General features: G+C 41.7%; 1 protein-coding gene across 2 annotated transcripts; it reads left to right on the top strand.

The window, feature by feature from the left end:
* The first annotated feature begins 435 nt into the window (after positions 1-435).
* Positions 436-16,487, top strand: clcn7 (chloride channel 7). 2 transcript variants are annotated; one of them, XM_071912248.2, is made up of 25 exons: positions 436-651; positions 1,450-1,527; positions 3,613-3,678; positions 4,186-4,251; positions 4,576-4,708; positions 5,120-5,229; positions 5,899-5,979; positions 6,104-6,166; positions 6,410-6,493; positions 6,679-6,772; positions 7,543-7,607; positions 7,942-8,058; positions 8,305-8,359; positions 8,507-8,567; positions 9,707-9,848; positions 10,016-10,109; positions 10,476-10,648; positions 11,331-11,382; positions 12,474-12,601; positions 12,680-12,765; positions 13,085-13,217; positions 13,509-13,568; positions 14,325-14,501; positions 15,188-15,268; positions 15,739-16,487. In XM_071912248.2, exons 1-25 carry the CDS (start codon positions 538-540, stop codon positions 15,823-15,825), a joined length of 2,400 nt encoding a protein of 799 aa, XP_071768349.1. In that variant the 5' UTR covers positions 436-537; the 3' UTR covers positions 15,826-16,487. The 2 variants fall into 2 exon arrangements, with proteins under 2 accessions (XP_071768349.1, XP_071768350.1); XM_071912249.2 differs by lacking the exon at positions 1,450-1,527.
* Positions 16,488-18,314: the final 1,827 nt, after the last annotated feature.

Below are 18,314 nucleotides of genomic sequence, written 5' to 3'. Positions count from 1 at the left end.
TGGTGCTGTGGGGATTAAAGGAAGAGGACCTCTTGTTTGTCACTGTTTGCTATGCATTTTCTTGGCTGTTTGAAGATCTCTTTTGCCCTGTCTTTTCTTTTATTAATTGCTAAACTCTGCCTAAACTGCCTGCAGATCGAGATGTCTCCCCAGTTCCTAATTGCTCAATAATTAGGAAGACAGTCAGATAAAAACTTTCCCACTGACTTTATCATGTGAGAGGCGTTTTTTCCCTTTATATTTGTTTTCGTTAGTAAGTGATAACCAAAGTTTTATGTGGTGTCAACGCAGAGCACAGATAGTATGTTTGCCTTTACATTCCTTCTGCCTTCGCCTTGGTTTGTAGCCACAAAACCTACAAAACCCAGCATTCCCCGCGTCTAATGGATATTTTTGGCCCCGCACGCGACCCTTACAAAGCGTCACGAGTTATGAATGGTCATGGGGACCTGAGTACTCGCTGTACTCAGACAGCAACAACTGCACTTTATTAAACATTGCAGTGTTTGTTAGAGTGGCAAGCTATCGGAGGCCACCATGGCCAACATCACGAAGAAAGTGTCGTGGTCTAGCCGAGCTGACGAGTCCGGGGCGACCGGGGAAGGGACGCCGCTGCTCAACGGCTCCGAGCTGCCCAAATACTCCAGACAGGTACCGTTAGCATGTTGGCTAGCTTAGCTTCCCAGCTGTCTGGCTGCTGCAGAGCTAGCGAGATGCTGTGTCTTGTTTTTAGTACAGAGAAACACTAAGATTAAGTTATGTTTTGAATTGCTGTGTTATGAATGCATTTGACTAGTTTTATTGCACTGCCTCGTATGCAGCGTTGTTTTGAGTTATGGCAAGGCATGCATCCGGCTGGTAGCAAATACAACAACAAGCTAGCTGTCAACTAGCCCCGTTGGGACTGGCAATACACTGCGCGGTGGCACCCACGTAGTCCTAACGGGGCTAGCTGTCAACATGCTGCAAGGAAAGGAGTAGTGGCAACCAAGTCAGCTGTTAGAAGTGAATGACTTGCTCACTACAGAAGCTGAACAGATACTGAAACTGTCACGAACTACGCACCTATCATCTGATTGATAAAGTCGTCCAGCGCTACTATACGTATAAAGCTGTGTCCAACTAAAATAGAAACTCTGGAAATTCCAACTTCCTTTTTCTCTAATGCAGCCGCCAGAGCTAGTCAGTTAGTCAACATATAACGGGTCACGATGTCTAATTGAATAGACCAAGCTAATCGATTGCTTCCTGCTCAGTTTGGAGAATGTCACAGCCTTCTGACTGTGTCACACATGCATTCATGCACATTCAGTGTCTTCAACATTCAAACCCTTTGCTGTTAGCTAGATACCAACATCTATTAAATGTTTCATGTTAACCTGCAGAGTGCTACACATAGCCATATATTTTTTCTGTTGCGGTCTGTAATGTCTTTGGTCTATACTGTAGCTGTCTGGAGGAGGCAGTATATTTCAGATAGGCAGACTCAGCACGGTGGATTTGGAAGAGGAGATGACGTCAGATGAGGTAAAGTCTGAGTTCGGATCAATCTCTCACTGTCTGTCCGTCTGTCAATCAAGTCATCACTCCATCAAGATCCTTAGCTTGACCCTCTTAGTCCTGGACCAGATTCCTGATATCCTCATGTCATCTAGTGTAGTTCATTGACTAGAATATTAACCTCACGTTACCTCAGCCAAGAAGCAGCGTGCGACAGTCGTCTCACTTCTTGCAAATACTCTGATCAAGTGGCCTTTAGGGGACATTTACAGTGAATTTAATGTGATTTGGCGTCAAGCTCATGTGCGTGCGTTTTGGTGTGTGTGGCTGTCACACTAAGAAATATAGTCAAGTTGAGTTCTTGTACTATTTGAGCCTTTAGGCCGGATTTGTAGGATGCAGCCTGAGATATGGTTGAGGGTTCAACTGAGGATGTTTTTACACAATGGACAAAGGAAAATTGATTCATTATAGTTCAGTTGCTTACTGCTGAATACAGTAGAAGCCTAACATGGAAAGCCTAACATGAAAATGTTACCTACTAATAAATCAGGTCAATAACAATGCAGTTGACTCATCCAGTGTGCGTGAAAGGCACGAGTTTGGAAACTGCCTGATAGTTTCCACCATGACACATTGCAAATGATGAATCTATGCAGTCCATCTCTCTGGTAAAGTGCTTAATGGTGACCAGTTTTTTTCAGAAACTGGTTTTGAACCTACCAGAATATTATGTATAATATGTACCCCAAATTATTCTGTAGAAAATGGAATCCAGAGCTACTCACCAGTAGCTCTGGATTCCATTTTCTCCAGAATAATTTGGGGCCAAGGCCTTTCCAAGATCCAGCAGTGTAAGGTAGAATAAAATGGCTTAGGTTACTAAGTATGAAACCTAAAAACAGTGCAAATTTGCCTAGATTATCTTACATAAGAGTGCACAAAACCAGCTGCATTCTGCTGAAAAAGTGGGTCCCTATATGAGAACTGAAAACCACTGCATTAGGTGAAAATGAATGGCAACAACCCATTTCTTCAGGGCCTTATGACTGACTAGCATTCAGCTTGAGGCTCTTTGGCCATTTCTTAGTTTGATAGTATATCACACCCATTGCCCTCCATGGCAAAAACCATTAGATTCTGTCCTGCTGTTGCTAGCTGGTGGGAATGTGAACAACCATGCTTTTGATTTGCCTGATGTTAGCTGGTAGGCTAAAGAGTATTTTCAGTGATGTGTAATGTATTTTGGTCTGTGCATGGGAATGTAAAGTCTGTCTTTTTTTATTTGGTCTGTTGCTGTGTGATACAGGCCCAGTTAACACTCTGCATGTGAATGTGAAATACTGTCCTTTTGAATTGCCTGTAGCTGTCTTGTATGCATGTAAAGATTCTCTCATTAGAGTGATGTACTTTGTGTTCTGTGTACACCAGTGTTTCCCTCACCATTGAATAGGCTACACTGAAGAACACCACCGTGCCATTGCCTACAAGAATTCCATTTGTGTTTGGTTTCAGTTGAGTTTTAGTATCACTTGATTTACAGTAAATACTGTTTCAGAGGCCTCTCTACAATGTTAAGACACAATTCTGGGGGAAACGCTGGTGCATTTTTTCACAGTAGCTGCATCTCCATCATTTAAAGTTGTTTCTTCTACCTCAATGCAGTATCTTTTCTGCTTTAACTGCACTGATCATTAAGCTGCAATATGTAAGTTTGATCTGCCTGTCGAACAAGGCTTGTTGTAATCGTTGATTTGGAAAAAAATGTCATATTTCCATTCTTCCTCCCCTCTGTGTTTTCCTTTCTTGACTGAGTCATTCTGACTTCAATTTGTAATGGTAATTTGTCAATGATTTATTGATACTCAATAGTCTTACATACTGCAGCTTGTAGTGTAGAATAGCTGAAAACAATGTGACTCGCTCATATTGTTCAGTAGCTTGTGGATTGTTACTGCACTCACTGCTGTCGCACCCACACTGTTCCATCCCCTCTATGTCACTCACTGACTTCTCAAGTCCTCGCAGTCCCTCATGTGATTCGACGGGTCAAAGGTCATATGTCAGTGTTGCCGTGGTGACTGTTCTGTTCTCTCTGACCCCTCCCTGCAGGACTCGCTGAGGGGGCGACCCAAAGAGATCCCTCACAATGAGAAGCTGCTGTCACTCAAATTTGAGGTAAAATAGTTGTTATTAAATATAACAAATCACTGCAAATAGATACATTAAACCTTAATTTTGCCATTGAAGTTGGCTTACACCTTGCACATGGCTTCTGGCAGTGCTAAACAAAGGAAACAACCAAAATGAGTAAAATGAATCATTAACACTGTTGCAGAATGAATGAAAACTGATAGCCAGACAACATGTTGAGGCAATACAGAGGGCAATAATCTCTTAAGTAGGCTGGGAATTAGCAACTGCTAATAAAATCTGCTTTGTATTAACCTAGTACTGGTTTGCTGTGAACTTACTGACACTGATCCGATGGCATACACACATAGTCAGTTTTGTCACATATTCAGAATCTGTGTTAATCATGAAGTTTTGAAGAATGGGAGTAAACATCATCATCTCTTAAGAGACTAATGTGCCTCAGTTCAGCGCCCATTTACTTTATCAATAAGTGCCTTTATCTTTATTAGCTCGGATTATTTATTTTGATTTGTGTGTGTGGTATTCCAGAGTCTGGACTATGATAACAGTGAGAACCAGCTGTTTCTGGAGGAGGAGAGGCGGATGAGTTACATGGTGAGTAGGGCGTTAGGGTTTGTGGAGAATCACCTGATCATATGCAATATACTATGATAATATTTTACAGTGTATTCAGGTTTTCCACTTCTCTGTCTCGCTCTCTGTGTATCCCACCGCTTTTTCGATACATCTCATTCTCTCTCTTGCTCTCCTATCTCATTCTCTCTCTCTATCCCTCCCCCATCTGTCCCCTACATGTTTTTGCTTCCTCCTTCCCTTCTTTCTCTTGCATTTCCACTTATCTTCTCCCTCCCCCCCCTCCTCTCTCCCTCCACACTCCTCTCCCTTCCCTCCCTCTCGCTCTCTCCTCTGTATCGATAGGGTTTCCGCTGTCTGGAGATCAGCCGCTGGGTGGTGTGCGGTCTGATCGGCTTCATGACCGGCCTCATCGCCTGCTTCATAGACATCGTGGTGGAGAAGCTGGCCGGGGTCAAATACCAAGTCGTCAAACAGAGTATCCTTAATGCTATAAAACACACATCTAAACAGACTTTTACCAGGTAGTTTTGCTAACCACTACCCTGCTCCCAAAATTCACCAGCCACTTTCAGTATTTTACTAGCCAAAGTGTTATTTATTTATTTATTTATTTTTTAGAGTAGTATAGCACCTTTGGTTACCTGCAAAAGTGGATGATAGGTGATGATAGTTACCAGTCACAGCCAAAATTAACCAACATTTAACAATTGGCTGATGTTCATTTTCCATCCTGTTGACTGTTTTCCATATGTTCTCCTAAATAGCTCATGATCATGATTGGTTGATAAACAGTGTCTTTCTCTGTGTCTTTGGCTAGTCTTCAGCCATGTTGGTATCATGCCCCCCTCCCGCCCCAGACTCTTCCTTGACCTCTGACCCCTCTCAGACATAGAGAAGTTTACAGAGGTGGGCGGTCTGTCCATCTCTCTCATCCTCTGGGCTGTCCTCAACTCCGCCTTTGTCATGGTGGGGGCCATCATAGTTGCCTTCTTTGAGGTAAGATGGAGGGAAAAAATATAAGTGTATTTATCAAAGGTGTGATCTAAATATTTATCAGGATTTCTAGTCACGCTTCTTATTCATTTCTAATGTATCATTCCTGGTTTCTTCCTCTTTTGTGGTCTTGGTGGCATCCCTCGAGTACTTGGGTACGCGTTTTGTAGAAGTATGCCATAGATGCTACTTCCGCAAATCTTATTGGCACATCAATTATCATGCAAACACATGCGAAAGCAGACACAAATGATAAGCAATAGCATGTTTGGATAGCTGCCTGTACCTCTGACAGCAATATGTAATACTGTAAAATTGTAAGGAAGACTGTGTAACTAATTTTGTGCCATTCTGGTCTGCCACGGTTTGGTATAATGGTGATCAGGGGCAGCTGTGTGTTTCTATTTAACATAAAGTTTCAGTTTGCTATCTGATTGGTCAAACAGGCATTCCAGCCGTGCCGAGAATAACCATAAAACATGGTTAGCCATGCTTTATCGGTTGCTATGCCATCTCTTGTAGTAAGCAGGGTGTGATCTTTCTTTCATACATAGACATAACTTTTCTCCCTCTCTCTCTCTCTCTCTCACTCTTTCTCGCTCTCTCTCGGTCTCTCCCATTCCTATCTTACACTCTCCACCCCCCCCACCCCCCCCCCCACCCCCCTTTCAGCCTATAGCAGCAGGAAGCGGTATACCTCAGATAAAATGCTACCTGAATGGGGTCAAGATTCCCAGGGTGGTGCGACTCAAGGTACACACACACACACACACACACACACACCACTGCAATTACTTGAAACCGCTGTCACTATACCGGACGGGACTTAATTCATGCCCTCACATTCTCTCTGTGTGTGTGTATGTGTCTTCAACAGACTCTGGTGGTGAAAGTGGGTGGCGTTATCTGTTCAGTGGCTGGAGGTCTTGCTGTCGGAAAGGTAAATAACAACATGAACCCTCAAAACTTTGCCTGCGCTTGTAGACTGGGTTTGTCAGATCTACATCACTCAGATTAAAGGTGAAGTACCACGGTTTTAAATAACGTGAAAATGTTTCCCCCAAAGTAGAATGAATCAGTCTTATTATATATCTGTGCCTGAGCAAGTGCAGATGCATATGTTTTGGATGCATAAACTTTAGCATCCCTAACTCTATCCTCTTGTTTACCCACAATCCTTCAGGAAGGTCCCATGATTCACTCTGGAGCTGTTGTAGCCGCTGGAGTCTCCCAGGGCAGGAGCACCTCTTTAAAGAAAGACTTCAAGGTCAGTGTGTAGAGTGAGTGTATGTGTGTGTCAGGCTACTTAATATTAAGGTACGGTATGAAGTATCAGGTTGGATAACAAGCAAACCTTCCCTTTATATTCATACAATCCAAACATGTCTATGTTAGAGTGTGTTTGAGTGTAAGAGAGATGCATTGATACCATGTGCGTGTGTGTGTTCGCAGATTTTTGAGTATTTTCGGAGAGACACGGAGAAAAGAGACTTTGTTTCTGCCGGAGCTGCTGCCGGAGTGTCTGCTGCTTTCGGAGCACCAGTCGGTAAAAAACACACACACCAACTTTCTGTGAATTAAGGATTGAGTATTTGAGCAGCATACTGCTCTGGTATAAATCGGCCTTTTCACTTTAGTTGGTATAAGGCCCAATGGGTGCAGCAGTATGGCTGCGTGCCCAAACTGCTTGATAAACAGTACAGTACAGATTGTGTACAGTCCCACAGTGCCTTTGCAGTGATGATCATGTTCCTGAATACAAGAAGAGCATTGTGAGAGTTGTGTGGAAGTTCAAGGTTTGAAAATTTCAAGTTAAAAAAACAGAACTTGTACTTCCTTTTAACTGTAGATATGAAAGCTATTTCCTTCAGAAATATTTCCTTGGTGGTGTGGAAATGCTTCTGAAACGACAATGTGATACTCAAACCCTCCACTGAAACCAGCGCTAATGAAATAGTTTTAGGTTGGAAGGCAGCTCCTCTAGGCAGAGTCCTATACACTGGCAAGGAAAACACTAGGCTGCAGTATTTAAATATGCTTATTAAAGGATTGCGCTAGAGCCAGTTGTTATTCATACTGTACAGGAATGAATAACAGCAAATTGCTTCTTCTGAAGATACAAAACAAGCCCTGATATCTCCAACTATGCTGACTGTGTGCAGACAAACCAGAAATAATGTAAAGGAGAGGGGCATCCTAGACAATGGCAAAAACTTGAAAAAAAAACATGAAGGACTGGACACTGCAATCTTCTCATCACACAACTCCTAAGTGTTGTGTGGTTCTTGACTGTGGTTTTGTTTCTTTTGTCTACAGGCGGCGTATTGTTCTCTCTGGAGGAGGGAGCTTCTTTCTGGAACCAGATGCTGACATGGAGGATAGTAAGTAACATTGTCCTTTGTAGGATTAGGGTGGAAGGATGAAGGAATGAAGGGTGGAGGTGTTGTAGAACAGGAGGAAGAATGACTTTCTCTAACCAGAATCTCACCTGGAGGATAGATGTCAGGGTTGGAGTGAGGGATTACTTAGAAGAGAGGAAAAGAGGGATAGATAGATGGATAAAAAACAGTAGGAGGTGAAACTGGAGGGTAGAAGGATGAGGATTTCAATTTGTTTTCCACATGCTTGCCCTTAATTTCGTTTTCCCTCTTGTTTCTCTTCCTCCTCTCTTCGTCTCTCATCGTCCCTCTCTTCCTCTTTCTCTTCCATCTCCAGTTCTTTGCCTCCATGATCTCCACCTTCACTCTGAATTTCTTCCTGAGCATCTACAACAACAAAACAGGAGACCTTTCCAGCCCCGGTCTCATCAACTTCGGACGCTTTGAGAGCGACGTGAGAAACGTTATTACTTAATACACTGTTAGCTGTTGTACATTTTGTTTCTAAAATTCTGAAGTTTCTGAAATTCATGTGATAAATGTCCCCCAAAGAACAGGCAAACAATATTAATCCTATTTTTTTTTAACCATATATATGTATCATGTTTCATCGTTGTCTGAAAATGTGGGCTGTAAGATGCTGCTTTATGCTATCTGTCTGTAAATGGAAAACTTGACATGTAATTTTGTCCTTTTTCAGAGTGTGGCCTATAACCTCTATGAGATTCCCCTGTTCATCGCTATGGGAGCAATAGGTAAAAAAACACCTTTCTGTTTCTGATTGCTGTTGAATGTATTTTTTGCCAGCTGCCCTTGCCATGTTTACGTCATGAGGACAACAATGCAATTAATTCTACAGTTACATTTTGTCTATTTCTATTGATGCTGCCTTTCCAATGCAGGTGGCTTGCTGGGAGCGCTGTTCAACATCCTTAACTACTGGCTGACCATCTTCAGGATCAGGTAAGGCCGGGAAGGGGAAGCGATAACTACACCAAAAAGAGAGGGGGGAATAATAAAAAGAGTAGGAAACCAGCAATCTCCATTAAAAATGAAAGCCAACTGTATGTATAAAAGACGAAGAAAACATCTTGAAATAGAAACCTTTTGAGAGAGAGAGAGAGTATTGTGGTCATGATTAACAGAAGTTGAACTATTTCACAGAGAGAGAGAGAGAGAGAGAATTGTGGTCATGATTAACAGAAGTTGAACTATTTCAGTGAAGGATCAGGTGACACTTGGAGACTTGCCTTGCCTGGTATGCCCACATAAGTCAACCAAAACAATACCTGGTGATATGAAGTCTTTGCTCTTGCTGGCAAAACATTGGGTGGGGCGCAGGATGAGGAAGTACTTGAAGTACTCTGTGTGTTTCTCAGATTATCAAGATCTTGTGATTTAAGCGTTCGGTATTAAAAATAGCAGCTGTATGAGAACAGGTATTATGACTGGCAGCTTGACTGGTCTGGGAGGAGACTTCTCTTAAGACAACTGCGGTTCCTGCTTCCTTGTTCGGAGCTAGGAAGAGACACTATGTATACTTTCTTCAAGATGAGAGCAAATTAGGTGTAAATTATCTTTTTGCAGGTTAGATTGCAAAGTTACTCTAAGCTTTTACTCATTGCTGTCTACGCTGAAAAAGCAGACGCAGGGGATCTGATTATTTTGTATGACAAAAGACCATATGTGTCGCATGGTGATAAAACAATTAGCATTGTAAACAAAGCGGCTCAAATATAGACACTCTGCCCCGAGGCACAAAATGGCGGATTTGGCAGAGGTGGTTTTGTTTTCCACCCCATTGTTTTCCCTGCCCAGAAACTCTGTAGCAGTCAGGCCTCGTCGCATATGGGAAATTCCACACTAAGTCTTTGTTTGAGAATTTCCAGTTGATGAAGTATTATTATGAATGTTTTATGTGTGTCAGCTTTAACTCCATAAGTCCTCACACATAGAGTGCAGCTAGGGTTAGGCATGTCGTGAAGTGTGTGTGTGTGCATCTATGGATGGGATCTGTATGAGTGTGTGTGGTAGTGTGAAGGGAGACTTGTTAGTGACTTGCAGTACAGTTAAATGTCACTGTGTGTGTGTGTGTCTCTCAGGTACGTTCACCGCCCTTGTCTGCAAGTGATGGAGGCCATGCTGGTTGCCGCGGTGACGGCAACGGTGTCGTTTGCCATGATCTACTTCTCCAACGACTGTCAGCCTCTGGGGCCAGACCACGCCGAGGAGTACCCACTGCAGGTACACACACACACACAGACACACACACACACACACACACACACACACACACACACACTGTTGTTCTCTGCCATCCTTCTGTTGTTTACCTCTGTCTCTCTCTCTGTCTCTCTCTCTCTCTCTCTCTCTCTCTCTCTCTCTCTCTCTCCCTCTCTCTCTCCCCCTAGTTGTTCTGTGCAGATGGAGAGTATAACTCCATGGCAACGGCCTTCTTCAACACCCCTGAGAGAAGTGTCCGCAGTCTCTTCCACAACCAGCCAGGTAAAGCTGTGTGAGAATGGATCAATGAGTGTGTGTGTAAGTGGACCTGCTGGACCTATAGCCTAACTATCTCTCTCCTTCTCTCTCAACTCTCATCCCTCTCTCCTCCTGGTGCCTACAATCCTCTGACCCTGAGCATGTTCAGGTTGACCTATTTCTCATTTCTCTGTCTCCTCTAGGTGCTAAAACCCCCTCGACTATGGGAATGTTCTCTCTCTTTATCATCATGACTATGAACCTGACCGTCTTTCCATCCTGATCGCCCTTTTCCTCTCTTCTCCGTCTCCTACATGTCCTTAGCCTGACTTTCCATCTTTATGCTTATTTTTCTTCTCTTACCTTCTCTCTCCTCTCTCTGTCTTGCAGGAACCTACAACCCTCTGACCCTGGGCATGTTCACGCTGACCTATTTCTTCCTGGCGTGCTGGACCTATGGCCTGACAGTGTCCGCTGGAGTCTTCATCCCGTCTCTTCTCATCGGAGCAGCCTGGGGGAGACTGTTCGGGATACTGCTGGCCTCCATCACTTCCAGTGGCTCGGTGAGTGTGTATGGAATAAAGTCAGATGTACTTTGAGATGATGGGAAAATATGTATATGGGGGAAATCTATTGGAATTCTTTTTTCTAGCAGTTTCTATGTGAGTGTGAGAATGTATCGAACGTGCCAGTGTAGACTTCTCTAAAACTTACTGTCATCATAACAAGCGGTTCACATTGTGTCAGGGTATGGTGTGTGTGTGTGGTTTCAGTTCACTGTTTCGGCCCTTGAGTGGAATTTACACTAATTTTCCCAGCTGAGTGCTGCAGTTAGAAGGACTCTTTGTGGCCAAATCAAATCTCACCACTGTAATCTCAGCATAATCACTGCCTGCCCTCAATACACACTCTTTCACACACTGATCCTGTTTCTTTTCCTTCCACTTTTTTAGAAAAATATCTTTTTAAGCAGGTTCCAGTCAGTTATGGCTAAAATTATCATCTCTTTTTAATTTCTCTTTTTAATTTCTTTCTGAAATGACCATATAATACAGAGGTGCCTGGAAAAGTATACAAGAGAAATATACAGTAGAAGGGGATTTATGATTTTGTGAGTAGAAATGTGGTAGAAGGGATGTGATTCCAGATAATAGAAAATTCTTCTTCAGTGTTTCATTTCCACATTTTTCCTGGCTGGGATAACTAATACTTATTGTTGACATTCGTGTGTGTGTTCTGTGTTAGATCTGGGCTGACCCTGGTAAATACGCCTTGATTGGAGCTGCAGCTCAGCTAGGTGAGTATTGCCACATTAAAATATTCTGTCCTTTTCAATGGTTAGCAGACAGGAGAAGGAAAGGACAGTATTGTCATGAAAAAATTGAAACCTGCTAGAATTAGATTACTGGCATAAAAGTCATATTATGGATTATTATTGAAGTTATTAGGCAACAAAATACCTTTGCTTGCAAATTGGCAACAGTTTGAGGATGTAATCATGTCTGTTTTTAATGTAAATAGCAAGTAGAGTAAGGAGCTTCAGTGGGTATACAGCATTTTGGAATGAGACGCTTCCAAGTGCACTTGTGCAGACTGTCGTGAACTAGCTGTGCACAGAAGTTGTGGATCTTTTCAATTCTAACTGACTGTGTCAGCTCATCGTTATTCTCCTTGTTTTGTGAATAATTTTTATTTTCATATCTGTGGTGATGTCACAATGTGACATTGAGGCCCAAGTGTGTGCAGGTTTTCTTTCCAATCAAACACTGACATTCTTGTAATGTTTGATTTTATTTCCTAACATTAAATATGCACTAATACCACTGATACTAATGTTAATGCCAATACTGAAAATATAATAGTATGTTCCAGAGGTGGGGACTCATGATGTGGACTTGAGTCAGACTCGAGTCACAGTTTTAACTGCTTGAGACTTGACTTGATGCATGAAGAGAAGACTTGAGACTTGACTTGACTTGGGTTCTGGTGACTTGGGACTTGACTCTGACTTGTACTTTGATGACTTGAAAAGGTTTCTAAAGTCTTGATTTGAGATCTTGTGTTTGTGTAAATGACTTAGATTGAAAGTGATGAGATTTGTTCCAGCAGACGACTGAATTTAAATTCTGTTTTCTGAATTTGTATGGAATGATTGAATTTATTGAAGTTGAAACTGATTCTAGAAATCAAACTCATGATGCTCTTACCAAGTTTTTATCCTATTAAAACCATATTGCAGTGAAAAGTCCTAGATATTTAGTTTTCTTTAAGATATTAAATTGATACTGGACTCTTGATTTGTTCTGACTTGACTTGCTGTTCTACATTTAGACTTGAGACTTGACTTGAGACTTTGTTGTAATTGTAATATCGCCCTCTACTCTTTAGGGGGCATTGTGAGGATGACTCTCAGTTTGACTGTCATCATGGTGGAGGCGACAGGAAATGTCACCTACGGCCTTCCCATCATGCTTGTCCTGATGACCGCCAAGATAGTAGGGGACTACTTTGTAGAGGTGAGTAAAGGGGCTGGGACACATACACAGCCACACACAGTCACACAGTGTGTGTAACCTCTTTCTTCCTGTCCCCAGGGTCTATATGACATCCACATCAAGCTGCAGAGCGTTCCCTTCCTGCACTGGGAGGCTCCTGCCACTTCCCACTGGTTGACCGCCAGGTAAGATCCTCTCTGATTTGCTAATGGCCAAGTAAGAGCTTTTCTGATTGGATGACTCGTAAATGATACATAAACCATCCAGGGACCTAAGAGAGACAATTCCATGTAAAATCATTTAATTTTATGTGTTCAGTTTTATTTTTAACCGCTCATGCACTTAAACTCTGCTTTTAGATAAATTCTATATAAATCAAGTGTATTATTAGGATTTGACTTCTCTCCGTCACTTTCTTTCACTCTCATTATCACTTTTTCTTCTTCACACAACCTCTCTCTGTTTGTCTCCTTCTCTCCTCTCTCTTTCTCTCTCTCCTTCCAGAGAGGTGATGAGTTCTCCAGTCACCTGTTTCAACCGGATAGAGAAGGTGGGAACCATCGTCGACGTGCTCAGCAACACCTCAACCAATCACAACGGCTTCCCTGTTGTCGTGCACGTTGCCGGTAGCGACGAGGTACTTTTTGTGATGGCCTGGGCCTTGTTCATGATGAGTCGGGTTTGGTTCATCTTCTGTTAGACACCCTCGTTCTCTGGGGGTTGTTGAAAGTGATTCTGGGAAATGTAGGAAAAGGAAGGAAAAGTAAATGACAACACTTCATCACAAAATAACTCATGGAATGCATTGGCCATCACAGATTGATGATGCTTTGTATAACGGTGTATCCGAGGCTTTTTTTGTCCTCCACTACAATGGAAACCTCTTTCATCCATCACCCGTTTCTCTCTTGTCCTCTCTCTCCTTCAGCCAGCAAAGCTCTGCGGCCTCATCCTTCGCTCTCAGCTCATCGTTCTACTCAAACACAAGGTAAGATGAGTGATATGTGGTGTGTGTGTGTGTGTGTGTCTGAGTGAGAGGAAGTGGTCTGATATCGAGGTGCTACATTTTCTGTTGCATTTTTGTATGTGAGATGTGGCCTACTGTTGTGTGTGCATGTAGAAGAGACAAAGTATTTTCAGATACATCATTAGCCCCTTTCACACACGCAGCCTGTTCCATCAATGTGACCGCATGCCATCATGTGTGAACAGCAGCCAGTGTGGAAATACCACTATAATTTTCTGATCACCTTAACCCGAATAAGGTCAAAGTTGTAAGTAAGTAAGTAAGGAGAATCACATTGAGTATTCTGATTGTAGTTGCATTATTGAAGGGCATTTTAGACTGTAAACACCTTATTCAAACTAGGACTCTATCGGAGGATTTTATTCTTTTTGCAACACAAGCAGCGATCCAACTGCTTGACAACGCTCGCTCCGCCTTCCAGCTATTGTGAACTTGTTTCCAGAGGAAAAAGATGACTGACAGCAGAAAAAAGAAGTCCCAACTCAGTCCGATTATTGCTGTCCATGTAAACATAGACATTGTTGTGATAATTTAAATGAAACTGAAAAGCAGCTAGATGACAGTCAGTAAAACCAACTGTTGGGACATTGTAGGTGTTTATGTACATCGCATAAAGTTTCTGTATGCATTCGTGAGAATCCGTATTCGTCCCTCCCTCACCGTCACTGTACTGTGTGTGTGTGTGTGTGTGTGTGTGTGTGTGTGTTTCCTTCCCAGGTGTTTGTGGAGCTGGCCCGGTCCAGACTGACCCAGAGGAAGCTCCAGCTGAAGGACTTCAGGGACGCCTACCCCCGCTTCCCCCCCATCCAGAGCATCCATGTCTCCCAGGACGAGAGGGAGTGCATGATGGACCTCACGGAGTTCATGAACCCCACGCCTTACACCGTGCCACAGGTACACACACGCACATGCACACACACACACACACACACACACACAAATACACACTGCGTATTGTGCTGCCGGTGTACACACACAGACCTGCCACAGGCTTTATAAAGGGTACAACTCGAAACAAAGAACTGCCATGCTCAGCTGGAAAATATCTAAATATGGGTAGAATATATTGCAGACTCAAGGCCGTATTGAATGAAAAAATAATGTCTGTGAAGCAAACATATTTCATCACTTTCACTGGTGTTTCATTTTCATCACTTAATTGTAACTTCGCTGTGTGCTGGTAGGGATTACTTTGGTGCATCCTCCAAATGTCATATATATGCTATCAGTATTGGAAACAAGTAGGAGAGAATTATGGGAAATTATTAGTATCAAAATCCATATTGATGCGTGACTAGTTTCTTTAGGCCTCTGTGGGTATTTAGGTATGCACTTTGTGCTTATGATTGAATCCAAGCCAAATATTATGACTTGACTAAATTGATCTTCATGCTAAAATTGATATATTAGCTTGATTTTGCTCTAGCATATCAAAAGATAGTATGTAGCTCTGTCATTATTCAAGATGTAAATGCCATAGATATAATTTCCATGCTTTGAAATGATGTATGTATGTATGTATGGTGGAATGCAGGATGAAAAGTAAGAACATTTTATTAAATGAGTCCCTCTGTGTGCAGGAGACATCTCTACCTCGCGTCTTCAAGCTGTTCAGAGCGCTGGGACTGAGGCACCTGGTGGTAGTGGACGACGAGAACAAGGTAAGAGAGAGAGAGAGAGAGAGAGTGTGTGTGTGTGTGTGTGTGTGTGTGTGTGTGTTTTGTTCTGAGAAGCTACACCAGAGAATGCCTCTTATTACCATCAGACTCATTATGCCTAAGTAACATTGTTTTAATGCATTCTATGTAAATCATCCTAATCTGGCCCGCAGGTTATTTAACATTGAGCTTGTTAGTTACCATAAAACTGAAAATACTAGACATGTATTGTGCTTGGCTATTATATGGATGCACATTTATTTTATATTAACCAAATCACCGGAAACAGTCTATTTGTATTTAAACATTTCATAGGATTTACATGTCGGCTGTATGCAAAATAAGTTTACAGTGTGCCACTAGAAACAATATGTTGCTGGCACCTTGATCATTTTTCCCATTCACAAAATGGAATGAATGCTAGGGTCAGCCATTGTTAATTTGATGATGATGATGTCATCGCCTTTTTCCAGGTGGTTGGACTGGTGACCCGGAAAGACTTGGCCAGATATCACCTGGGCAAACACGGACTGGAGGAGCTACAGCTGGCACAGACATAGTAGACACATACACACACACACACACATACACACACACACACACACACAGTGGACTTGACTCACATACCGACACACACACCCACGGACTATGACCATGTTCACCCGTTGCCTAGTTACCCGCTGACCCCCAGCTATGCAGCCCGCCAGGATGCCGTCAAGGGTCGAGAGGTCGCTGTCATTCTTTGATGCCAAAACGGTTGCCATGACAACCCCTCCACGACATCCCATCCACAAGTCTGGGTCATTACCGAAACAAAAAAAAAAAAATACAAAAAACAAAGGCATTTAAAATCATACATATTCCTAGGCATTTTTACGTGGTTTATAAATATATGGTTTTGAAATCGTTTAATGGATTATTATCTTAACTACAGACTTGAAGGAAAAACTCTTTACCTTCCCCCGACCCACAAATTCCCTCTGTAAAACCTGCCTGAAACACCTTTTTGTTAACAGACAGACTTAGCCAATGAATGATTTGCTTTGAAAGGATTTTGACCCAGGGGTGTGAGAGATGACTCCCATTATCATTGTCATAATTTGTTCGGTGGCCATTGTGCGGAGGCATCAAGTGATATCTCAGCGCAGGGCTTAGTTGCCACTGCCTGTATTCTCTGGTACTAATTGAGAAAAGGGCTGTGTGTGGTGTGAGGACAGAAAAGCTGGGTCAGATAGAGTTACAATGAAAGGACGTCTTGAGATAAAAACAAACACATCCACTTTGCCACCTAGAAGAGAGAGAACAGTGTTTTGAATGAATTAGATGAAAAGAATAGCCTTGAATCCCTGTCAGCTGATAAACGGTAAACATTTTGCTTTGTTGTGTCCTCCTGAACATCTGCACATCTCTTCTGTAAATGGGAATCTAGTCTTGTTCTTTGTCCTATTCCAGCTCCTCAAAATTGATAATATAACTGGCCAAAATGTAATAAAATGTCCCTCTAAATAGGGTGAAAATAAACCTGTTAATCTAAAGAATTCCCAGTTAATGTAAGAACATAACATTGTTACATAAACTGGGCATTGTTACTTCACAACAGGTGTAAACTGATGATGTCATAATAATATCATAAGACTGTAATAACTTATAATATTTCATTATTTAGTCAATATCATTACATCATCAGTTAGACCTACCCCTTTATGAAGTACTATTTCTGGACAATGTAATAATGTGATGATGTTGCATTATCCGGCAGGTTAATTCATGTAGATGCACATTTTTATTTATTGCATTAGTTATGAAGTTATTACATTATGAGACATTAAAAATTTCAGTCAGTTTGGACTCTTTAAGGTCTTTCATGGTAACATCAGCTGTTTTCCTTTTTTTTTTGGTTCTAGTTTTGCACTGCGTGAAAGAATGCTCTTATTTATTGTTGATGTTGAATGCTAGTGTTTTAAATTTAAAAGAGGGGTTGGGGGGGGGGGGGGGTGTTATGTATGTATGCTGAGACAAAGTTTGGGTTTGATATGAAAGTTTGGGTAAGATGGCAGTTGTCTCTCAGTGCATGGAACTTGAAGATTCAGGACACTGCTTCAGTGGCCAGAGTGTGTTGAGAAAGGAGTGGAGAGTGAATGGCCGCCTCATTATTTGACTTTATCTCATTTGGCCACAAGATGGAGTTTGAGTCAGGATTTAACCAGAGCCACTTACAGCATGACAGAGACCTGGAAACAGATCAGTTCTGTTACGTAAGAGAGCTTTTGAAGGTACCTCTGCCCTCTCTTCCAATTTATATTCAGCACTATTGAACGTATATATATATATATATATATATATATGTATATACTGTCAATAGTAAAAGAAATGGCACTCAGAACTTTTTATCACCACCATATGTTTGCACTTTGACCTACTACTGAAAGACTTTTTTTTTCTTTTTACATTGTTGAGAAATACCCACAAGTGTCCCACAAGAATCACTGTGTGAATGTAAACCTTTGCTCCGTACCTTCTGTTTAAATCATGAAACAGCAGGAAGGATTTCAGTGATTTCAGTGACGTGACGAATTTCTAGCACAGACACAGAAAACATGTCATTCATCCTTATCATATCAGGATCATGGTTTTACCAGACAAAACACACAAATTAAAATTTATAATCACTCATGTTTGTCTTTTTTTTTATCAAACCATTCTTGAATTAGCATCAGTGTTTATTTTTTTTTTCTCTGTGCACTTCAGTTTTGTTTTTACACTTTGCCGTAAATCACAATCTTGTCTCCTTAGCGCTCTTTGTTTTGTTTGTACGGTTCTAGATGTTAAAATATAGACTATGCTGTATTTTATAACCACTTGATGAACCTTTTGTCAACTAATAAAGTTTAAAGTTATCTATTCCTATGTGATATTTGCAACAGACTGATTTTTGTTTTATTTTCTCTCATTTTCTTACCCAAGTTCAAAACAGAATAGGCTACACTATAGATTTATAGTTTACCTGAAGGACTATTAAGACACATATGTATGTAGTTCAGGTTGAGCA

The sequence above is a fragment of the Centroberyx gerrardi genome, chromosome 7 (assembly GCF_048128805.1).
Source record: "Centroberyx gerrardi isolate f3 chromosome 7, fCenGer3.hap1.cur.20231027, whole genome shotgun sequence".
Taxonomy (NCBI): Eukaryota; Metazoa; Chordata; class Actinopteri; order Beryciformes; family Berycidae; genus Centroberyx; species Centroberyx gerrardi.
The sequence above is the reverse complement of the archived record's forward strand: the minus strand, read 5'-3'. Positions and strand labels throughout refer to the sequence as shown.